This window comes from Artibeus jamaicensis, unplaced genomic scaffold, assembly GCF_021234435.1.
Source record: "Artibeus jamaicensis isolate MK-2021 breed Jamaican fruit bat unplaced genomic scaffold, CSHL_Jam_final scaffold_369, whole genome shotgun sequence".
NCBI classification, from domain to species: domain Eukaryota; kingdom Metazoa; phylum Chordata; class Mammalia; order Chiroptera; family Phyllostomidae; genus Artibeus; species Artibeus jamaicensis.
In genome coordinates this window covers 25516641-25534045 of record NW_026522042.1, presented here as the reverse complement: position 1 = coordinate 25534045, position 17405 = coordinate 25516641, and the positions used below count along the sequence as shown (strand labels likewise).

The 17405-nt window shown below is 38.6% G+C and overlaps 1 protein-coding gene across 1 annotated transcript in view; it reads right to left on the bottom strand.

The window, feature by feature from the left end:
- DNAH5 (dynein axonemal heavy chain 5) overlaps positions 1–17405 on the bottom strand; it is a 194236-nt gene that overhangs the window by 78051 nt on the left and 98780 nt on the right. Inside the window, exons 44-51 of the mRNA XM_037154551.2 lie at positions 16960–17136; positions 16303–16504; positions 15301–15443; positions 14453–14587; positions 4846–4968; positions 4442–4655; positions 2419–2642; positions 1054–1252 (exon numbers count right to left, since the gene is read on the bottom strand). Coding sequence (XP_037010446.2) covers positions 1054–1252; positions 2419–2642; positions 4442–4655; positions 4846–4968; positions 14453–14587; positions 15301–15443; positions 16303–16504; positions 16960–17136 — 1417 coding nt within the window. The remainder of the gene's footprint in view (positions 1–1053; positions 1253–2418; positions 2643–4441; positions 4656–4845; positions 4969–14452; positions 14588–15300; positions 15444–16302; positions 16505–16959; positions 17137–17405) is intronic.

Below are 17405 nucleotides of genomic sequence, written 5' to 3'. Positions count from 1 at the left end.
TTGATAGATCACAAACACCCTTATTAAATCTAACAGGGGGCTGCCTGGTCATTTTCAACCATTTAAAAGATAGAAATAGCACGTGTTTAAACATGCCTTTTTAAACTTGGAAATTAACTTAAAATTCACTCGCAGTATGGAAGAGGTCATTGAATGAAAGAAAAATATTCTGCTTAAGCCAACTTATTTCTAAGGGAAAAAATGATTGGAGTACTACTTCTTTTCAGAGGAAAGGATATATATCTCAATTTTTCATAAACCATAACCACAAAAGCTTGCCTCCACATCACCCTTCCCTTTCCAATTATACTCAATGGCTCTCTCAGGTAATTTGAGGTCTTTCTTTATAGTGTGCACACTTGGAATGACCCAAAAAATAATATTCATCATTTTTGCTACCTCTCACTCAGCAGTGACTGTGAGCCACAGATTGTCTAAGCCAGTCTGCAGATAACATTTCATTTATTCCCCACAGTGCCACATGAAGCATATATTAATATTCCCATTTTTATAAATAAGGAGATTGAGGTTCCAGAAAGTTCAGAGACTTTCCCAGCAAAGATGTGGTGGGTCCCTTCGTCACATCTACCTCTGTGTGACAGGCGTCAGTCCTGTGCACTTCCTCCTGCACGCCCCTCCCTCCCAACTCTACCTGAGGAACCAAGACTCTCATGCATAAAAACCAGTTAGTCTTTAAACACCATGAGTATGCATCTATTCACTCATTCTGTATTTACTGGGCACTTAGTATGTCCCAGGTTTATTTCAGTAGTGTTTACTAGGCAAAAATTCAGCATCCCTAAACGGAACCTTCCATCTTCAGATAACTCTTTGGGGCATTTCAAATTCTGCTTCTGCTGAAATAACATGGGAAAGAAGAGAAAGGGTCATAAATGAACATGTATAAAGGACCCACAGACAAAGCCAAAGGCGGGTAGGATTGAAGATGGGAGGTGGGTATGGGTAGGGCAGGGGAAAGTGGTGGGAAAATGGACACAACTGTATTCAAACATTAATAAAAATATTGGAAAAAATTCTGCTTCAGTAGTTTACCTGCTGCTTCAGGTGCATCCCTCAAGAAGTCCACAAAATAAGAGTCAATTCCACAATCTACCAAGAGTTTTTTCTCTTCACCAAACTCTTCCTCCACCACACTTACTAAAGCCTTATCAAACCAGGCCACATCATCAGACACTGTGAAACGATCGGCGATCACGCGTTTACACTCATGCTTCCACAGCCTTAGCAGGTCCTGGAGAAAGCAGGATAAAAACAAGTTACTAATTGCCATCATGCCTGAATTGGAAATTCAAGGTCATAATACTGTAGAATACCATCCTTCCTGATTTAAGCTGCTTTCAAAAGTTAGGGTTAAAGTATGTTGCACTTAACTTCATTTCATATGCATCTCATTCAATAATATTAAACAGAAAGTAGTGTCATTTTCAGCCTTTAAATTAAAGTGAAAATATCTCTAGACAAAATACTAAAATCATTCTGATCAACCAACAAACTAATCTATGTAAACATCTTACATTTATGATAAATGAATGTTTTGATAAGACACCTGCATTCATGTGGACAGAGCATAACAGAAAATACAATATATAAACAACTCTCACTTATACAATTGAGATATTACAGGGGTATATTTCCTTAATACAATATGAAGGTAATTTGTAGCAAAAAAAATTAGTTATCGGAAGAAGGCAATTGCCTAGCCTAGATAATTCAGAGCCAAAAGTTAACTGGAAATAAAGGTAATCAATTGTTCAATACACCTGTTCCTGCAGCAAGAATAACAAATGCTTGCCAATGCTCATTATTTAATGTGAAAGACAGGTGGAAATTTCTTAACTTGATAACATTGTGCAAGCATTGTTATCAAGCAAGTAAGACGGGTTTTAAGCTATTGTATTTTTAATGATAAAATGCTATTTAGTTGCCAGAGTCTAAAATGAGTAAATGAAGTACATTCAATGATTCAAGTTAAAATAAAAGTTCTTGATAAAACTAACTGCTAAAACATACTCTTTTCCTTATGTTAGTTGAAAAGCAGAAAAGGAAAGAATAACTATACTAAAAAATCTCAAAATATTTTCATAATTCCACTAAAAATTACATTACTAAGACTTTTTTTTTAAAGACATTTATTTTTTTGAGAGAGCAGAAGGGAGAGAGAAAGCAAAGGAGTGAAACATCGATGTGAGAGAGAAACGTCAATCAGTTCCCATTTACACACCCTCAACCGGGGGCCAAGCCCAAAACCGAGGCATGTACCCTAATCAGAAATCGTCGCCCTTCAGTCTGCAGGACAACGTTCAACCCACTGAGCCACACCAGTTAGGGCACTAAGACTATTTAGTGTGTATGGTAAATAACAATGTTATTTGTTTTCCTTTCTTATTTATTACTTACACCTGGTTCCTTGATAACCTCTGATGTAGTACTCAGCATTCCCTGCCAGATTCTAGAAAGATCTCGGAGATTAAACACATAATGGAATTTTGCAGGGGTAGGGAGCATTTTAATCTTAGTCATCTGCCATAGCCGGCGTGTCAGGGGAACCAGTTTTGTCACTGAATCTCTCACTTCTTCTGAGAAACCCCTTTGGATACAGTAGTAGCCCGTTCCAATCACACCTGAGAGGGGAGAAAAGGCTTAACATTTTTACTGACAGTTCAAATTAACTAAATCAAAATGAAAAATATTATGATGCAGAGTTTGCACATAGTTATGCATTTTAATATAAAACCACATACTGAGGAGATTTATAGTATGTTCTATAGTTTTTAAAACCTAAAAAATAGATACAAGTTCAATTAAGTTAGCACTCAAATACTGAAAAGTTAACAAATACTCCTGAAACTCTAAACTACCATATTCTGCCATGTATATTGCACACTTTTTTGCCCAAATTTTTTAGGAAAATAAGGATGCACATTATACATGGGGGGTCCAATTCCTTATCTTTATAAATGTTTTTAATTTTCTATTTATGCTTATGTGTTAACAGTGTAACTCTAGAAAGCAATAACAATATCCAAATGCAAAATAATACCCTAGAATATGGTCATTGGTTTTGTTTCTATATATAAATAAGTAAATAATTGAATTAAAAAACTAAAATGAAATTTTTTTTCTAAAGTTTGGGCCAAAAACTTGAGTGTCCATTATACATGGTATAATACAGTGATTCAATATTATCAAATGAGTAAACTGATAAATATGTAAAGATGTCTTACAAAAAAGATAAAAAGGGAGATTTCATGAATGCTCTAAGATTTCCCCATTTTTTTTTACATGTAGGTAGTCTCTATTACTTTTTATTTTACACTTCTTAATTTTTATTGTATTTTTTCCATTACCACCTATCCCCCTTATATCCATCTCCCGGCCCCCTCCACAATCACAGTGCTGTTCTCCATGCCCATGAGTCCGTTTTCCTTTCTGCTCAAGCCCTCCACCCCTTAACCTTCACCCCCCACTAGCTGGTATCTGCTCTCCATCTATGAGTCTGTCCCTATGTTGCTTGTTAGTTCAGTTCACTCATTAGATTCCACACAAGAGTGAGATCATGTGGTATTTGTCTTTCTATGACTGGTTTACCTCACTTAGCATAATGTTTTCCAGGTCCATTCTTTTGTTGCATTTCCATGCATTATAAAATATTTTAATTTACCCTATATGTAAAACATTCCAGGACAAAAAATATCTAATTAAAAGTTAACAGTCATTCTTTCTGCTCCATTTTACTTTTCCAAGTTTAGACAATTCACATATCATTTGGTTTCCAAACCTTTGCCCGCTGTTGTAACTGAAAGCAGGCACTGCCTAGGGTGCGAAGTTGACATTTTAGTCTGCCAGAAATTAATTAGATGATCCTAATGAATTTTTTCCTCAGTATCAGGTTCAGAAATGCTAAATTAATACCTAACACAAGTGACGTAACACACTCTATTTCTGCAAGGAGTAATTCCAAAATCAGTTATAAATCAGTAATTCCAAACTCAGTTAAATAACTATCGTTACCTATTGGGTTTGTGTTTCTTCAACAAATTATTTCTGAAATACTCCACAGTTAATCAATCAATAACTTATTGCTCTACAAATTACTCTGAAGGTCAGACTACGACCAATCTCAGTGCAAAATTGTTTCTGTGCAAAATTTTTTTTTGGCCAGAATCATCATATAGGCTGGTTGAAATATTAGCCACATTAACTTTTTGGCATGGTATTGTATCAATCCAGACTTTAAATATGTGCATTCATGATCTTATTTTATTAAGTTTTTCTATAAACAAAATTCATTACTTGAGAGTGATGAGAACAGCAGATGGAGAAGCCACCCAGTGCTTTTATGTTGACCCTCAAAAGTACATTTTCTCACTGGAACGAGGAGGTGTTCTTCCCTTCCCAAGCCCATCGATGCTCATCTTACCAAAGATCTTGTCCATGGAAACATCGGAGGGCAGCGTGCAGTTAAATATAGAGAACTGCCTCTTGAGTCTTTGGGGTATATCGTTGCGCCCGCCCCCAGGGTGGATCATGGCGGCCAAAACCTGGATGTCCACAATGCTGGTAAACTCCCCAGGCTTCCCAAGGTTATAAAAGCCATTCTGTTCCATTAGCTGTCGCACTATCTCATTCGTAACCTGAGAAAGACAACTTTCAGAATTAAAATGTCACTTCGTTTTATATCCTAGCACTGAACATCTTGAGTGCTTCAAATTAATGGACTTGATAGGCATTCAGAGATTGTAGGTTGGAAAATCAGAAAAAATTTACTCATCCAAGAATAAATCAATGTTGAATTAAAGAAAGTACACAACAAAATCGATCTACCTGGTCTCCCCACTCGTTGATGATCGGCATATTCACATCATCAATAAACACAGTCATCTTCTTCCCTGCAGGGGGGCCATACGTTGTGCCCATGCGTTTATCCACATAACTCTCTACTGTCCTCTGTTCGATGAGAAAGACAACAGAAAGGCCTGTGAAAATATCCCCTAATATATGGCCAATTATTTTAAATATTTAGGGACACTTGAGTTGACAGGAATTACTCAGAAAAAAAAACTCAAACTCTTCTTAATTCTGGAAAGCAGAGGATAGTCCCTAAATCATCTTGATAGTGTTTACAATCTTTGAAAATCTAATTTAATTTAGGAGTAAATAAAATTCTAATCAACATAAATTTTGAATGGGATTAGGGCTCTTTGGTCCATTTTGCCAGAGTCACTTTTGTCTCACTCTATGTTGATGACACTCTAACCTCCAACCCCCTTCATTCAAAGGCCCCAGCCCTTACAATCAGGGACAAGTTAATCAGGGCTACTATTCAAGAAGATTCTTAGGTCTGTGCTCTGAGCTGCACAGCCTGCTGGAGTCTGAAGATGGTTCTCGCTCCATGGAGAAGGCTGCCAGCTGGCTTCTGCAGCCTGGCACAGTCTGCTCACTGCTTTGGGGCAGATGCGATCACTCAGAATCACTTCTCTTCCTGAGACAAAACAAGAACACCCCACTCATGCCCCCTCTCTCATTGCTACATTCTGAGCTTAGCTGGCACAGGAGACTACACTATGCTCTATAAAAACACTTTCCTAGCAATATGAAAAAGAACATTAAAACTGATGAACATAATATAATGCTATATGTCCATTATGCTTCAATTTAAAAAACTGACGGAAGGAGTGTTGGAAGGGGTAAGCGGGACATAGGAGAAGGACTCCAGATTATTGACTGTGATATCATTTTCATGGTAGTACAATGTAGTTTGTAAATTAATCAGTCCTTGAAAATGCATACACTGAGTAAGCAGAGGGAGCCCACAAAGAAAACAGAAAAAGCTCTGCAGTTCTTAAGCTCACTCTTAAAGACCTCATTGCATTCCCACCACTGCACAGATCCTTGATTTTAAGTCATAATAAAGATAATGCATAAATATAGGAGAAAGTGGAGGTATAGTGACATAAAATGCATTCTACTCCTAGCAAAAAAAAGTCTTCTCTTACTACATGATGAGCAAACTGGTAAAAAAAAAAAATACTTCAATATTCAAGATACAACCACAAAGTGAGGCAAAGATATGAGCAAAAATCTATTCATCTGTCCCTGGAAATCTTCACAGTTTGTTAATTTCAAATTTTAAGTTTCCATCCTCATTTTAATGAATAATAGCAAAAGACATAAAAAATTTCCACCGTTTTTAAATAGAAAGAGATATAAATATATCACAACTCATGCAATTGAAAAACAAATCTCCCATGACAACAGTGTCATGGCAAAAAGAATTTTATATTCCATGACATAAAAGCAAACTGCTGGAAGTAATGAACTAGGCTAAATTTAGCTCTGCTTTCCAATGAATTTAAATGCATAAGGCAATTAATAATCTCCTGACATCTCCCTATGGCACTAAAGCCTTCCAGATATTCTCATGTCTATTAGTGAGAACTCACGGGCACATGAAGATTTCATTATATCTTGGGGGGGGGGGGGTTCTAAGAGCTAAAAGCCATAAGTGGACTAGGTGAGATAATGTGAAGCGATGGCCACATACCTGCACTTTCTTTCCCTTCCTTATGACCCTAATTTCTTTGAAATAGCAGGACATTACAAGTAAGTTATATATATCATAAAAAAGCTAATTTGACAAAAATAGAAACAAAGTAGGGAGAAAAATTAAATAGCTTGTGAACCTGACATTGAGACTTCCTCCTCTTTTTAGGATTGCTGCTCAATAGTTACCTAATAAATTCTCAAGTTTGGCGAGACTTCCTGAAACACAGTAATTGTGTGTTCTACTCCATCACATACCTACTTGGGAATGTTTGGGAAAACCATGTACTTGGACCTGTATCTCCAATGGGACTTCGCCACTCAGATGATGCACAGCATCACAAAATCAACATATCTAAACATAAATGCCTGTTATTCACCCCAAAGTTGGCACCCCCTCCTAGGTGCTCATTTCTGGAATAGGCCCCAACTACCTAACTGCCCCATCCAAACATTTCCACATTCAACATTGATAAATTATTTCTATTATAATTTCAATATTGCCTTTTAATGTATCTCCTCCTCTCCTCTCTGATTATGCCCTAGGTTAGTTATTTGTCTTTCTCGTGGGGAGTAATGTCATAACCACTTAAATTGCCTTCTAGCCCCCTTCAAGCAGTACTGGAAGTTTTGTTATGTTGTTTACAGTCTGTATTATGTGGTTTATAATTTTATATAGAGTTCTCTGTCTCCCTAAAGAATCAGCCTAAAGAATTACTGGCCATTTTCGTAGTATTCTGCCACCCACATTCTCCATGATCTCCTTGGTCTGTTTTCATCTCATCCACATTTTGGTGGTACAAACGATAGTCTAGTTAATAAAGACAGACATACCAGTTTATTTCATTATTGTCTGTCGCCTCTGCTAGAATACAAGGAGGCCAGGCACCCTGTATCTTACTCATCATTGCATCCTGGGTATCTAGAAGGGTATCTGGTTAAATGTATTTATCAGAAAATATTTGATACATCGAGGAATAAAGACGAGAAAACTGGAAGTCATTTTTAACCTTTGTTTTCTCTATATTCTATCCCTCTCCTCCAACAATATCCACTCAACCTGTTGGTTCTGCTTTCTACCCACAATTCTCTTGACCCAACCCAACCTCCGTCCTGAGGGATCACTGCAACCATCTGCTCTCGGGTCCCTCCGAGTGCAGCCACGTCTCTTTCACCTTCTTCTCCACTCTGCAGCCAGCATGAACTGCCTAAGGGGCCATGTCACTCTGCTCAGCACCCCCACAGTTCCTGTTAGTACTTACAGGGAACTCCACCATGCTCCCTGCTTTTACCTCTCCAGGGTCATTCTAAACACTCAGTCTCTCTGCTGTTCCAGCCCTTCCAGGTCTTTATTCATTCATATTCGTTTAATAATAAAATACATGCCATGGAATGATGCTCAACTCACAGGCTGGTTTACAGTGTTCCCTATGAGATCCTTATTTACATGCTCCAAAGGAGCCATCTCTGAGCCAAAGTCTCTGAGGGTTAGCATTAGCCAAACACAATTTCTGAAATATTGATGTCGAGGAGTAACCTTCCATGAAATGTCCCTTTCCTCAACCCAGGTATTCATTTTAAAAAACTGAAGTCTGTAGCAGGGACCTGGAGTAAAGGAAGTTTACACTGCTCTCAGGGAATAAAAAAATTTACTTCAAAATCAGAGAAGGGTGGTCAACATAACATCATCTTAAGCAATTTGTAGAACCCAACAAGGACTCTGGCTCGTCAATTTCACACAGATGGAAAACCAGGCTAACCCAGTTACGACAGTGGTATTTTAAGAAATAAAAGCTAGGTAGTTGGGGATTCAAATGGACTTAGCAATGAAGGTAAGGAAAGCTGCCCCTCCACATTCTAAGCTAGAAGCCCTAAAACTAGCATTCCTAGGGTAATTCAAGTTTCTGAATTCATTTCTTCACAGATAATTCATCCTCTATAATTCCTAAAAATTAGTATAATATAAATGCAAAATTCCTTCAGGTAATGGTCAATCCTTTGATTAGACTGATTGCTGCAATCCCCTAAAGAAACCAATCCCCTCTTCCTCTGGGCTCTACGACACTTAGATTACACCATAAGTACTTGGACTTGGTTGTGCACACGTCTCTTTCCACCACCAGACAGAGAGAGAAACAGGGGAGGGGCACTGGCAGGGCCATGTACTGTGGAGGAGGTTGTGCATCACCCGGTTTGGGGAATTGCCATTCACACAACTGTCCCTGTAACTGGGACATAGTGCAAATCTGTGTAACCGACATGGCTCTGACAGGGTTTAAGTCAGAAAAAGGGGTTAACCTGCTATTTCTCCCACTTACCAGCACTGTCACTTGACACAAGTCATTTAGTATTTCTAAATCACAGCTCAGAAGTTGGAGTATATATAAAAATACATAAATCATATATGTGTACATGTGTACATATATACAAGAGTAGTATCTATAAATGGTATTATACATGAAGCACTTAGCTTAATACATTATTTAAAAGATATTTTATTATTACTGTATATATTTCTATATATCAGCACCTGAATTGTTGTCTATATATATTATATCTAATTAAATTGCAATATAAAATATACTTATATTTAGGCTTCCATTTATCTGCTATTTAGCTTAAATATAAAGATGGAGAGTTTATGCTCTTTATTAAGAAACCTACTGCCTAGATTTCTGGTGGTGACGACCTCCCCACGACAACATGCCTCTCACTAAGGATCTCCTTCCTCCCTCACCAGAACGGGAGAACAGGGAACATCAGAAGAAGCGCCTGTGCAAACCCCAGTTCCTGCTTCCTGGGTGTGACATTCCCAGGATGCAGTAGCATCACTGCTCCTCTAGCCAGGCACAGATGGCAGTTCTGGGTGTGGCTGCCCCACGGTCCTCCGCCAGCCCACAGGAAGGGCAGCAAGGCTTCCAGGCGATGCTCCTCCCTGAGGAAGCAGCACTCACCGCACCTGATTCCAGGTGAGCAGGGAACCATCTGATAAACACATTTTGGATACATAATGAAAGAAATCTACTATTTAAATAAGTTCTTCCCATTTTATTGTAATTCATCCAAACCAAATGAAAACAGTCTTACATCAATAAAGTTTAAAAGTACTACTATAAAAATAGTACAGTATAAATAGTAAAATGATCTCTAAAACAACATGAAAATGCAATAGTGCATAACTAGAAGCTAAAAATAAAACAAATGCACTAAGTAGTACATAAATCATGTGAAGATTAACATGCATAAAGAAAAGCCATTGGAAGGAGGATATAGCTAGACTGGAAAATAAGTACTTTAATCTCCCTCCCCCTTAGTGCATTAACATTACCAGTAAAAGCTGACATTTGTAGAGAACTTTTTCTCATTTTTACCAGGAGAAAATACTGCTGCATAACTTCTGAGTCTCCGCTGCAGACTGGCCTTCCAGCTGTGCTCTGAGGGGTCAAAGGAATGTTCTGTGCCTACAGGGACCCCTGCAAGAAGCCAGGACAAGGCTGGAAGGGGCTTCAGCAGCCAATTCCAGCTCCAATTCCACCAAAGCAAATCTTTGGCTCCTTGTTTTGTAGTTTAGTCTTCTGTATAAGATTTCATTTAAAAACGTGGTTCTGAGTCTAGAAAAAAATGTGGAATTTTCTTCCCGGCTCTATAGTTCTCAATTTTTTTAAAGATTTTACTTACTTATTTTTAAAGCGAAAGGAAGAGAAGGAGAGAAACACCATTATGCAAGAGAGAAACAGTTGCCTCTTATATGCCCCCAACCAGGGACTTGGCCCTTAATTCAGGCATGTGCCCTGACTGGGAATTGAACCAGAGACCTTTCAGTTCGCAGGCCAGCGCTTAGTCCACTGAGCCATACCAGCCAGGGCTGATTCTCTTTTTTTAAAAAACAAAACTTATTGCTATTCAACCATTTATAAGATAACTTCTATTCAAAAACGTTATAATTATACTTAGAAGAGACAAATTCAGAATTCATAAATTCTCTTAAGGAACTGTCACTTTCTTAGCTTTCTGTGTTTAAATTTTGAAAGATATGCATGGATTACTTCCAAAAATGAAAAATACATTAAAACAATATTTGTTTTGGAAAAAATGAGACATCTTTTTTAAAAGACTAACTGAACTCCCTTCAGCAAAGAATGGGGTGAACCACACAATTCTTGCCCAAAGCACAGACTTTCAGTCGTGACAGCGGTGCCAGTAACTGTGAATCGCATGCAACAGAAGTAAAGCAGACTGTCCCAGGCAGAGAGGGACACAGTCAGTCCTTCTGCTGATGAAAGATATGGAAGTGACACCATGGTAGAAACAAAGGAACGTCTGATGAAAACAACCTGCCAAGTAACAGACATGTGTCCTTGAAGGGACGGTGTGCTATCAGAGTTAACACGAGACGATTAGACATCATCTATGTTCTCATCTCGAATTCCAGCTTCGTCTGGATCCAGACAAGTGGGAGATACAGAGACAAACGTTCAGCTCCATCAGCCCTTGTTTAGCATAAAAGGCTGAAAATTATAATGTGAAAATTAATTATAGCAGTTTGGCTAATTGAAAGCTTTCTAAAGCTAATGACTCCAACTTAATGGAAAGCTCGGATGCTCAGCAGTTAAAAGAGGCGCTAAACAGGGTAGATGATCCTATGATGCTTCTAAACAGAAAATGAAATAAGGAGTTATTGACGCCACTTTCCACACTGAAGGACAGGAGACAACTGGGCTAAAGTAGTTGTGAATCATATAACAAAACCTGAAAGAACATTTTGTTGTTGTTGTTTTAAAAGTCTGCTTTATAATTCTAATTATCATACCGCAATATGGTACCACTGCTGGTAACTTATGAATTTGTATTTCAACAAAGAGGTTGCTTCCTAGATAATGTATGACTTTATATTCCAGGAAATAAATATCTTATGTTAAAGAGATACATACCACAGATCTTTATCACCTTAAAGGGGTAAATATCACCAACAGTTACTAACAAAAATACAGTGGCCAGGTCTTATTCTATACTAACAACTGTGGCTGGCCTTCTCCCCGGTTCCTAGGAGGGAGCCCTTAAACCATGGAATTTCCTGAGTAACGAGACCTTGTTACTCACAGGGGGTCCCTCAGACCATGCACACCAGAAAACCCCTGTGAAGGTTGGGACTTTGAAGTACACATTACAGCTGACCTCCTGGGGTGGGAGAAGCCTTGAAGATTGAGTTTAATCAGGTAGTCAATATTTCTATCAATCATGCCTATGTAATGAAACCCCAATAAAGACTCTGGACATCATATTTCAGGTGAGCTTTCGGGTTGGTGATATATACCATGTGGCTGGAGGGAACAAGCTCTGAGGACTCAGAAGATCAGCATTTCAGACTCTCAAACTTTGCTCTATGCATCCCTTCTTTTAGCTGATCCTGAGTCAGACCTTTTATATTAAAATTGTAACCTTAAGCATAGCATTTCCCTAAATTCTGTGAATCATTCCAGTGAATTATCAAAATGACATAGGAACCCTAGAGTTTGCAGCCAGTTGCTGGGCAGTGCTGGTTGGCTGGAACCCCTGAGCTTAAGGCTATTAGAAGTGGGGGTACTGGTACTGTATTGGGAGCCTAAGCACTTCATCTGCAAGTCTTTAGGACCTCCAGGTAGTTACTGGCAGGACTGTGTTACATCACAGCCCCAAAGATGTAACACAGTCTCAAGACATGTGACTAGCTAGCTAAGTACACAACGCAACGAAAAAAATCATACCTTGATTTAATGTTTTAAAATCTGCAGCCATGAGCAGAGTTATAATTATAACTTTCAAAGAGGATACTGTTCTAAAATAAAACTAACTAAAGTTCTTTACGTTCAAAACAATATCAAGGAATGTGTATAATGTTAGCATCTCACAGCCTAGTTTAATGCACAGTTCCCCAGACACAAAATACCACTGGTGAGTCACTGCAGGTGGGGCTGCCCTTCCACGCACACTTTTCCCATCATGACCGTGTGAACGGTACTCATGTGACTGAAGGCTGGCTGGGACTGAAAATGCCACCTCTCAAAGAGGAGCACTATAGAGTTGACAGTCTTATTTAGAAACTTAATCAATGGTCTTAGTTTATTGGCATTTGGCAGTCACCAGTTATACTGAGTGAGAAAATGCCATGATGTAGCTATGATGTAGTCAACAGTTTTCACTGCTCTTTGATATTTTCATTTCAACAACTAAAGGACAACAAAGTTAATCAAAAGCAAACTTCTTGGAATTTGAATTCTCCTAAAAACTTTCCTTCCATTTTAAATTTATAAAATGTGTCTTTTTGTTAATGCATGACTTGTTCTAATACAAATATGAGAGGTGATTTAATAACAACTGAAACATGAACTGACATTTAGGATTTGCTCCCTAGTTTCAATAGGTTTTTGGTGTTTTTTTTTTAAGTAGTAAGAGGAGAAAACAAAGAGCCAGCCACCGCAACAGGTCATTTTTGGCAGCTTCACTGACAAAGGCAATGCAAATTCAAGGTTTTGGGTTTGTTTGTTTGTTTGTTTGTTTGTTCTTCAATGATGTGATAGGGTATTATCTTTAGTATGTTAAGATTCTAAGATTGTATTCCTTGTTGCCATTGATAATGTGAGTTATTGTGGAATGTTAAGTCAGGAAACAAGAAGACAAAAGTGACAATATAAGAACCAAGAACATGAAAGGTAAAGTGTAAAAGAATTAGCTGAGCAAAGCCCAGGTGGGGAGTCCTCCTGGTGGGGAATCAGGAGGAAGTGGACTGTGCAGGGGCACGCAGGGAGAATGAAGAAAAGGAAAAGAATGAAGAAAAGGAAAAGATGTGCAAAGTGTTTCCTTAGATACATTAGCACCCCTTGATTCAAAAATGACTCCAATGTATCCAGCCTCAAGGCTAGAATAATGGAGACACCCCCAGAAAAACAGACAGTGAAACAGAGTCCTGATGATTTGATTTGACTTGTGACTAGAGCTTTAGAACTCTCTCTCTCACTCTCTCTCCCTCCCTCCTTCCCCCCCTCTCTGCACCCTTCACAGAAGTAGGTAATAGTTAACCCCTGAGGCAGCAGAATACAATAGCCGAGACCTGACTAATGGTCACGAGGTCTAGACCTCTGACAGGCTTAAGACAACATATTGACCTAAGTTATGTTTCAGCGCCTGAGTCCTAAGGTGGAATGACCCCCTGACTTCTTTTCTATGAAAGCAGACAGAGGGAGGTCAGAGCAGTCCTCACAGCTGTCCTCCAGTCCTGAAGAAATGACATAATACCCTTACTTCACTTCCAACCAATCAGTTTCTAACACAAGCCCGAACTCCTAATACAACCATTGTGTCTTGTGATGTTGTCCTATACAATCTATAAACTACACATCACCCAGGAGCTGGATCTTTAAGAGCACGAGCACACCTGCACTCTGGATTGGCCGATCCTATAATAAACTGCTTCTTTTCTTCACTGCAAATTCCTGTTTGCGCATGTCTCCAGGCCATTGCATACAGGCAGATCGACCCAAATACTGGGGTTTAGTAACCACAGTAAGGAGAAGATGCAAGATTAGGTGGAGGAATTAATTGATATTTCCTTCAGTCAGTTAAGTAGTTTGCATGTTCACAGGCTTGTGTACATAGATGTTTTAAACAGGATTAAGGCCTTTATCACCTTATATAAGCTTTTTGTTTCTCCATAATTTAGGATGTTTATATATTTTAATCTGATTAGGGGGGAACTCTATTGAATAACAGAGATGATAGAGGACAACTAGGGGATTCACCACGGCTGTGAGACGGGAGATGCAGCTGGGTGAACACAGAAAATGGTGATGAGGTGTGAGCACCCACTTCATCACAAACCCAGGCTTCCTGAGCAAATCCAAAGAGCCGGTACCTGAAACATCAGTGGAGTGGTTGCAGAGGAAAAGTTCAGACTCTTGATCATGTGACTTTCAGGATCATATTTTGACATAAATCCTTTGATTATGACTGTTTTGGCTGTTCCTTGCTCACCAATTAACAGCACAGCCTGTAACAGAAGTTGAGGGAAAAAATCCGGGAAATACGGTAAGATGATTGTCATGGGCTGAATTGTCTCCCCACCCCTAAATCCATGTGTGGAATTCCTAACCCCTAGTACCCTCAGAATGTGACCATATTTGGAGAAAGGATCTTTAAAGAGATAAGTAAGTTAAAATGAGGCCATTAAGCTGGGGGCCTAGTGCAACCTGGGCACCCTTAGCAGAGAAGGAAATGCAGCCACAGGAAGGAAGAGCAGGGACGCTCACACGCAGGCCGTGGGAGGACATCGTTAGAAGTGGGCCAGCCACCTGTGAGCCGAGGAGAGAGGCTTCGAACAATAACAAAGCGAAGCCTACTGACACCTTAATCTTGGACTTCAAGCCTCGAGAACTGTGGAAAAAATAAAATGTGTCCTGTTGAAGCCACCCAGTTTGTGGTATTTTGTTACATCAGCCCTGGCAAACTAATATAATAATCCAAAGAGAAAGAGTTCTCTCCAGAAAAACAAGTCAAAATTCACTTTCCTTCATGAGAAATAATTAGACCTTGTCAATGCTAATGTTGGTCTTGGAGAATAATAAAAGAACTATGCTAATTTGGGTAATATTTACATTTATTCTCAAGAGCAAAATAAAACATTCTCAGATAAAGGCAAGATGCTTTGTGTTTTCAAGGAACATTTTAAAATATACAGTTTTATTCAAAGTTAAAGAGCTATACCTTGCCCTGTTTAGCGATGGTTTTAATTAGGAAGTCAGTCCTCACATTGTCGACATTTGGCACCAGGATGGAGCCGTATTCTGGGGTGGCATTAGATGGATACTCATATTCCTCAGTACATGTGCTCCAGTGCATCCATTTACCTGAGATAAAGAGAAAACATTCACCTCTTTATATTCCTATTAGTAATATAACTAACTCATGAGCACACATCCTTGACATCTCATGGAGGCATCTTCCAAAAAGCCCCCCCAAAATAAGATCATTAAAATCAGAGGTCTAAGTACTATTTAAGTACGTGTTAGCTGAGTCCAAATTTCCCTAGGAATATTCTGAATTGGTACTATTAAGAAATATTTCAAAGTACCCTGAAATTTCTTTTAAATATGTAGGTTTTCAATAGTATAGAGCATATGTAAAAATACAGAATACTGTGACAGTAGTATGTACCCAAAATCTTTTTTAAATATTTAATCTCACAAACTTTTCATTACTCACCTCTGTAATTGTTAGGACCAAAAATAAAAAACCCTAGGATGCCTTACATAAATGTGGTATATGTATGTATTTCATATATGTTCATATATGTATTTTATACATATGGATGCACATATACTTAAAGTACTTATAGTTGTAGATGTATAGATGCACACATATTTGGTAAAAAATATACTTCGCACTGTAATTTTTATATAAATTGCTGATTGTATAAAATGAATAGCTGAACTTGATCTGATTGGGGGATTTTTCAAATTTCTTTTTGATTCATTAAAAGTTTAGTATACATTTAACAAGAGGAAAGTGTACATTCAGAACAGAACCAAAATAAATATTTGAAAAAGAAACAATTAGCTTTCTTCACACATGAGTATTTCCATTTTAATTTTACAGCCAAGACTTTTAGCAACCACTTAGAAATACACACATGGTGTATAAATATTAGGCCTTTGTAAAAAAAACTGTTCCCAGGTATCACGTATGAGTGGAAGCAAGTATCCTCACCATCGGAAGTGACGTAATAGTCAAACATGGTGTCCTCGGTCCCCACTAGAAACGGCAGATCCAAAGGCAGCGTTTCCTGGGAACGCAGCCAGTGCTCCAGCCGGCGCCGGCCCTCCAGCTCCAGCAGGGCCCCGACGCTCCACATCAGGGAGAAGACGTACAGCCTCCCCAGGTGCTCTGGTGTGACCTCCACCCCTTGCTCCTGAGCATGAGAGAAAACAGTTCAATTACTTAATTCTCCAACCAAAACTTTGCTCGGAGGTTTTAATAAAACTAGCAAAGGTACAAAAGGGTCAACATCTCTCCCACCCCAAACAATAACAAAGGAAAGGTAAACCAAACTGCAGAACAAATGCAGAGTTGATCTCTAAGAATACCAACCAAGCTGACCTGCAAAATAAATTTATAATGCCGGTTGGATGCCTGTGAACCTACAACTGAATTACAAAACCATGGCTTGCTTTGTGAAAAAAAAAAAAAATTAAAAGAGAGAGAGACAGACAGACAGGCAGACAGAGAAATACAGAACATGCAGGGACATGTTTCAAACATTTCTCCTCCCCCACAGCTCTAACAAAATCAATTTCAAATATTGAGCTCTCTGCACAGCATGGCTTCACGAACAAGAGAAATTCTCCAGAAAATTGAGCGACTTACCTTCAAAGGTATGAGACCTTGCAGCATGTTAATGCTCTGCATGACTACAAAGGCCTCCAGCACCTCCATCTTGTATTCCAAGTTCTGAACACTGAAGCGGTACAAGTCGGGAAAAGATTCGGTGTACAGCCGACGAAGAATTTCAGCTTCTCCAGGTGAGCGTTTCTTAAGAAAACCCTGCCAGTTTACAGATTATTGCATTAACTAAACTTATTAGCACACCAGGAAAATGGCCATTTTAAGACAAAATATTTATAATATTGATTAATAACATCTTAATCATATAAGTGCAATGATTACATTGCAGTTGTGATGGACTAAGACTTGCTATAAATTCTTTCATGTATTAAAACTCATTTAGTGCTCAACACAACTCTAGGAGGTAAGAGTTATTATTATCTTCCTTTTACGTAGGAAGAAACTGAAACCCATGGAATCTAAGGGAC